Genomic DNA, 6,603 nt, shown 5'->3' with positions numbered 1-6,603 from the left:
GTTCGGTCTGGCCCTGTTATTATGGGTGAATTCTGGGGTGGGCCTGTGTGGTGACCCACAAGTAAGACTAAAAGAGACATTCACCAAGGGACTGTACCTTTAAGGGAGAGGTGTTATGCTATACGAGTTCCGGATTAACGTTGTGTGGCCGCTGTTGTTCTCATTCGCTGTACAGTGTTATATACTTATGGAAGTGGAGAGTAAAGCTGACTCAATGCATCTCAGTCTCTTGTCTCCTCACTTATTGCACTCCACAGTACCCCATTTCTTCTGCCTTATTACCCAGTAATAATGTTACTATAACCCGTAATCATTAAATAAGTACTCACTTATTCAAAAATTATATACAATGTAATTAATTAAGTTCCTCTTAAACACAAGTATTCCCACTTGTGTCATTCCCATAAATAATTACACTTTATTTTAAGCATAAATGTTGTGTTACCAATAACATCATGATGTATGATATGTAATTTGAGTGCCTAATCATAAGATATTCTCCTATATCCCTATTCATGTTTCCCATTTGTTTTTACAGTATCGTATCAGTCTGGCTTAAGCTCAGACAGTCTAGCTTTAGTATTCACACCATGTAACCAAATCCAAACTTTTCACCACAATCATGTGACATGCAGTCCTAGAATCTATTTGAAAACCTGCCACAACTAGGTGTTCCCTGCTTTGTCTTTGAAAAGTGATTGAAATTCCTTACACCTACGCCCACTCATCCACCACCGAGGCACACAACAAACCTTACAGAATGCAATAAACCTCAAAGGAGATGATTTTCAGTAGCAACACGGGTGACGGTGTCAGAACTACAAGTGGTCTAATCTGTTGAAAACCTCAATTTTTCTGACTAGATATGAAAAGGGAGGTATAATACAGAATCAACCATTTTCTAAGATGTTCACATTCAGCAATTGAAAAAGGGATTCACCATCAAGGTCAAGGTTTCAGATGAGACAGAATTAAAAAAGATGTCACGAATATATTTGTGCTTCTGTTTTCATTTAATGAAGTTCATCGACAAGCATTGTGGCTAAGGCAGTGATTAAATACTTTAGTAATAAAAATATAAACAGGGATTTTGCAAATGAAGCACAGAGAACAAAGTGAGGGGCTGCATGTTACAGCATGATCTAACAATTCATGCTGGAAAGAGTGAGACAGAAAATCTTCCACCCTGTATAGGAACTGATGAGACCAACAGTAAGTGCTATTAGGTGGTTCATACTTGTGTTATGGCTTTACATTTCAGATTTACCACCACAGTGCCTCAGCTTAATTCTGCTCTCCCTGAAGACTTCACTGACATTTTCCAAGGTCTTGCTTTCAAGCCGTGCCTTGATTAGTGAAGCAGGTTTTTAGAGGAACTAATCCCATTCCCTGGATTTTTCCCTTTTTTATATATATAAACTAGTCAGCAAAGGGGCAATCTATCGGCGATAATACAAAGTAACAGTAACAGAAATCATGAACCTGAAGCTGAAATGCCTACTATATCTGGCAACAAACAGGATGTTGAGGCCAGCTGGTAACAGAACATTACAAGTGCAAAAGCAATGTCCTCTTAGATTTTGCTCTGCTCATTAGTGTCCCTAATAATGCTTTTGCCGTTTGACTCAAAAATTGCCTGGAGACTGCTGATAGCCATGTCATGTTAATGCAGGCAAACCATTTTTGAATTTGTGGAATACATAATATACATACATCTTGTACCATTCAAAAATATCTCTCAAATCTCTACTCCCACTTGAAATCATGACCCACCATTTCATAAAACTTGACATTGTAAGGTCTATAGAAGTCTCGCAGTTGCTCAATAGCATCTCTGTCTATCTGCACATGAGTTCTGCCCTTGGACTTGCCCAGGCAGCGAGGCGAGCCGCTGCTCTCCGGCTTCTTAAGGCAAGGGAAGCCCTTGGTGCGGTTGAAATAGAAGTGTTTGTCTGTGACAATGCGCTTTAACCCAAGGAAGTCTTGCATCCGAGCCAACTCCTCTGCCGGGTCTGTGATAAGGCGCTCTCCGCTCACAAAGTGAATCTGAGCCAAAGGAAAGTAGCGGAGCCAGTTCTCGAGGTGCAGAGCGTACAGGCCGATCCGAATGGCGTTCCAGGACGTGTCCACAATGCCCAGGCTCTGGTTTCGGAAGGCCAGATCCTGGAAGCTTGGCAGGTCGGGAGTTTTGGTTAAAGTCTGAGTGTAATCTGATATTGCACGAGTGACGGGGTCACGCACTACCACAATGAGCTTGGTATCTCGGGACATGGCAGAGATCCGGTGTGGCGTCTCTTTTGTCACAAAGTAGCTTGGTGTCTTCTCCATCGTGATTTGGCTTTCAAGAGTCCTTGGCATTAAACCTCTGAATGAAGGATGAAAACACAAAATAAAAATCCCAGTAAGAGAAAAGTTTCTCATTTACATTCACATTACTGTAAGTGTATTTTATTTTACATTTTCTTGCTGTTTTGAATTGCTCACATCACAACAAAGGCTAACAGATTCAGAGAGAGGACACAACGTCCCCGCATTCACTCTGTCGAAAGGCAAAAAGTTTACATTAGATGTCTATATAGGGCAGGATAAAGCAAGTGAGGTACAAAACTACGCGAACTGAGAAGCTCCAGTTTGGACATGAACCCAGATTCTCCATGTAAATGATAATAGGACACAAAGTCACAGTAGTCTGTTGTCACAGGAGACTTGTCTCGCGGACAGCTCTCCTGTGCATCAGCCCAGCATGGTTCAAGAGTAATAAATCATGCAAACAGAACACATACAGCAGAGTGACTCTGTTAGGTTACTTCTGGGTCTTCAAACTAGGCCATTGTTGTCTTTGAAAGAAATGATGAGAAAAGGTATGCCTCACAGGGTAAAAGTTGGAAGTTTGATTGGAAACCAAGGACGGAGTTCAAATAGAGCTGAGATTAACAATTATTTTCATAATCGATTAACTAATTTATCATTTGGTCAATATAACATCAGCAAACGGTTTACCAATGTCCATAACACTTAGGTCCCATGAAATGCCTTTGTTTTATCCAACCAGCAGTCCAAAACCTAAAAAATAGTCAATTTGCTGTAATGCTTGTTGTCAAATTTCAGAACATTAAACAAGCCAGTGTTTGGATTTTGTACTCAATTTACTGATTGGCTTAATTTAATTATTTTAAACCTAATTTAGTTAGTTTAATGAGTTTAACGTTAACGACGCTCACGTTCATGTTCATTAGTTGCAAACAGATACGGTTCAGTTCAACGTTGACCAAAAACATGAGCATGTTCAATGAACACGCTCTTTTATTGTGTTCATGCACAACTCTGACCAATGTTACGATCCTACACACAATGGCTTTAACTTGTGAATTTGGGTGATCCATTTGATGGCTACTTGACTGTCAAATACAAGCAAGAAGCAAGCGATGCATCATGTCACGTCTGCAGGTAACACTATAGCTAAATGACACTATAAAGTTGATTGAAACAGCTGGAAAATGAACACTGGAAACATCAAAATAGACAGAGCCCATTGGAAATGGTACAGATGAGTTTGCAGTGCTTACATTTTTCGAAAGGTTTGTTGAACCTAAAAAAACCTGTGAAATAACTAAATTTGTTCTCCACTGGAGTGGAAGTACCCAGTGTAGCCTTTAGCACTGCTCTGACCTGTTATTGCATTTCTTAGAGAAGAGGGACCAAGTGTGCACACATCCACGCAAAAACACTGAGGTGCAAGACAAGAACACTTAACTTTAGGGGACAAAGGAGGTCTGCATACTTTTAGGCTCCAAATAAATCATTTCTTTTTTACTTTTAAGGGCAACGTTTCGATCTACAAGATCTTCCTCAGGCATTATTGCATTTCTTCTCATTTGCATAACGAGAATGAGACTAGTAGTACTAATAGTGTGGCAAGAGAGTTTCCTGAGAAGCAACTGTTTGTTTTGAAAGCAATCCTCAAAAGTCAGTGAGTTGGCATTTGACCTTTTCTTGCCAGCTTTGACAGCTGACAATCAATCTACGGTAATAAGCGAGGGTTCACATCTTCAAGACACATCTCTGAGATAAACAGTCCGGAAGACTGCCAATTAACCGAGATACTTTCAGTTTATAATTATTTTACACTGATATACATGCTTTCTGCAGGCTGCATGACAGCCACTCATTAACATGTGTGTGTTTGTGCATGATTGGTTGTCTGCATTATATATCATGACTAAACCGGAACATTTCTGGTCCAAATCTGTAATTAATACGTTTAAATAATGATGTCAATGTTTCATATGGGATATAGCCTAGTGTGTGTATGTATATACAGTATATACATATATATATATATATATATATATATATATATATATAAATCCTGTACTTCAATGTTCATTTTGAGATTAGTTTAATTGCCACATACAAACAAGACAATAGCTCAGAGGCCTGCCAGCAACAGCAGGCCCACACGCTGCAGTTTACACTGTTTGCCTCGAGAGGTTGGATTTTATGAGAAATCCGATTATTTGCTCTACAGTACATCAAAACAAGAGAGACATTTTTCTGCCGATGTAAACAGAGCTCAGGCCTCCAAAGTTTCCTGCAATAAGAATGTAAAATGAGTCGAGAGACTGCAGAAAACACATCCAACATGTTTACCCACCTCAAAACACAATGTACCAAGCGCGAGGGAGAGGGAGAAACGCATTTTTGACACTAAGCAGCTGATTTAATTTGAAAAGTGCTTTTCATTTTCAGAGGCACTTGTACGACAATAACTGGCAGGAGACAGAGGCCACCATTTGTTTTAGTGTTTGCCTTTCTTTTAATTAATTGAAGTTGTTTGTCAGGGAACACCCTCATGAGTAGATGGGCTTATAAAGTCTTTTTTATTTTAAAGAAGAAAAAGCCACACTATGAAAAACTACAACAAGACTCACTTTAAATTCCAATTGAGAAATTTAGAATTGAATTAGACATCTGTATTGCCCAAATTTCGTCGTCATCATCATCATCATTTGACATGATTTTATATCATCATTATTCAGTCAGGGAACAGGCCTAACCAGAAAAATTCACTTTAGGATACAAGCACAAAGGACCACCTTAAATGTCCAGAGGCTCCCAGGAGTCTTTGAGGGCCTCCGACAAATGAAAAGGTCACACTTTTACTAATTAAGGCTGATGATTGCTCATCCCTCTTACTGAACTGCAAAACAGTCACTGGTGTGATTCAGTTATAAAGTTCCAAGCATAGAAACTTTGCAATTCGCAAGCCGTTTCTAATTTCTTGGCACAAATTAAACTGTAATCGTGTTGCCATTTGCAAGATATCTATTTTAAGATTACACGACCATTGGTACAGGTGTACCTGTGCATGCGAGACATCTTACCTGTACCACTCCAGGCCTCTATCATAGTTCCTGTCGAAGAAGTGTGTCTCGGTGCCAGCCGCTCGCACGTCCGGATGAATCCTTATGAACTCTAGAACAGCTCTGGTGCCTCCTTTTTTCACACCAACTATGATGGCGTTCGGTAACTTTTTATTGCCAAACTTTAAATTAGTCATGGGAGGACTGGGGGTGTCGATGTGGAAAGCCGAAGGAGGTCTTTGGTCGGTTTTCAGCCGAGATGCCCCAGCGCTGCTCGGTCTCGCATCCAACGGCAAAACGCAGGATTTCTGAATGCGCCTTTTGGCTCCATCGGCCAGGACGCGCTGACAGCTGGAGATCGGATCACCTGCCTTTTGCATGATGGTGCCGGCAGGGAATAACGCACAATAGCACAAATAAGAAAGGAAAAGGGATAATAAGCAAATGGATGTTCTTGTGAGCCGGTGCGAGAAGGGAAGAAGTCGACTGAAGAGGAGCACGCATGCCATCTCTCCATGGATATGAACAGTGCATGGTTTTCTAATTGATTTTGCGTTCCGTCCTTTCTGATTGTTTAAGTCGCTTAAGTGGCTCAACTGTCCACTGTCTCCAAAGCAGACAACAAAATAAGACAACTTCCGCGTCTTGTCAGTTGGCAGTCAACACTTCCATCACTTCATCGCGGAGCATGTTAACACAATCCATCTGCGTCCCATCTCTTCAGGTCATTCGTTGAAAAGGCATCCTTCGCTGCGCGCTGAGTTCCAAAATGACACCCTCCTGTAAAACTCCTGGACGTCTCCATGGTCACCACGCGCGAGTGAGAAGCAGTGGGAGTGCGCTCTCTGACAGCTTTAAACCGGCTGAGCGACAGAAACATACTTCAACACGCTGACGTCACAGCATCTTTGTATTAAAAAAAAAAAGGACCCACCTCTCTCCTCTCATTCATCTGACTACTCACTTTTCATCATGCAGGTTCCTTTTTTTTGGCACACAATAGGATAGCCTACAGCTGCTGCACAGTCAACATGGAAGCTTATTTTTTTGCCATTTTTTGCCCCCCGCCCCCCATATGTGAATCCAGCAAAATGAGATTCAGTGTACAATTTGAATATAAATGTTGCTGATGTTAGTCTGGCTATCACCAGACCAAGGTCAATCAAATCGCCCGCAGATCGGCCTGGGTTTACCCAGTCTAGGCCGATGTAGGAGGCAAGGATGAATCAACACCTATGAT

At 41.1% G+C, this 6,603-nt stretch overlaps 1 protein-coding gene across 1 annotated transcript; it reads right to left on the bottom strand.

The window, feature by feature from the left end:
- Positions 1–453: 453 nt before the first annotated feature.
- LOC120550663 (heparan sulfate glucosamine 3-O-sulfotransferase 2-like) lies at positions 454–6,192 on the bottom strand. Its single transcript, XM_039787310.1, has 2 exons — positions 5,385–6,192; positions 454–2,365 (listed from the first exon to the last, which is right to left on the bottom strand). Exons 1-2 carry the CDS (start codon positions 5,870–5,872, stop codon positions 1,747–1,749), a joined length of 1,107 nt encoding a protein of 368 aa, XP_039643244.1. The 5' UTR covers positions 5,873–6,192; the 3' UTR covers positions 454–1,746.
- Positions 6,193–6,603: the final 411 nt, after the last annotated feature.

This window comes from Perca fluviatilis, chromosome 21 (assembly GCF_010015445.1).
Source record: "Perca fluviatilis chromosome 21, GENO_Pfluv_1.0, whole genome shotgun sequence".
Lineage (NCBI taxonomy): Eukaryota > Metazoa > Chordata > Actinopteri > Perciformes > Percidae > Perca > Perca fluviatilis.
Note: the sequence above shows the minus strand (reverse complement) of the source record. Positions and strands in the feature narration are given on the sequence as shown.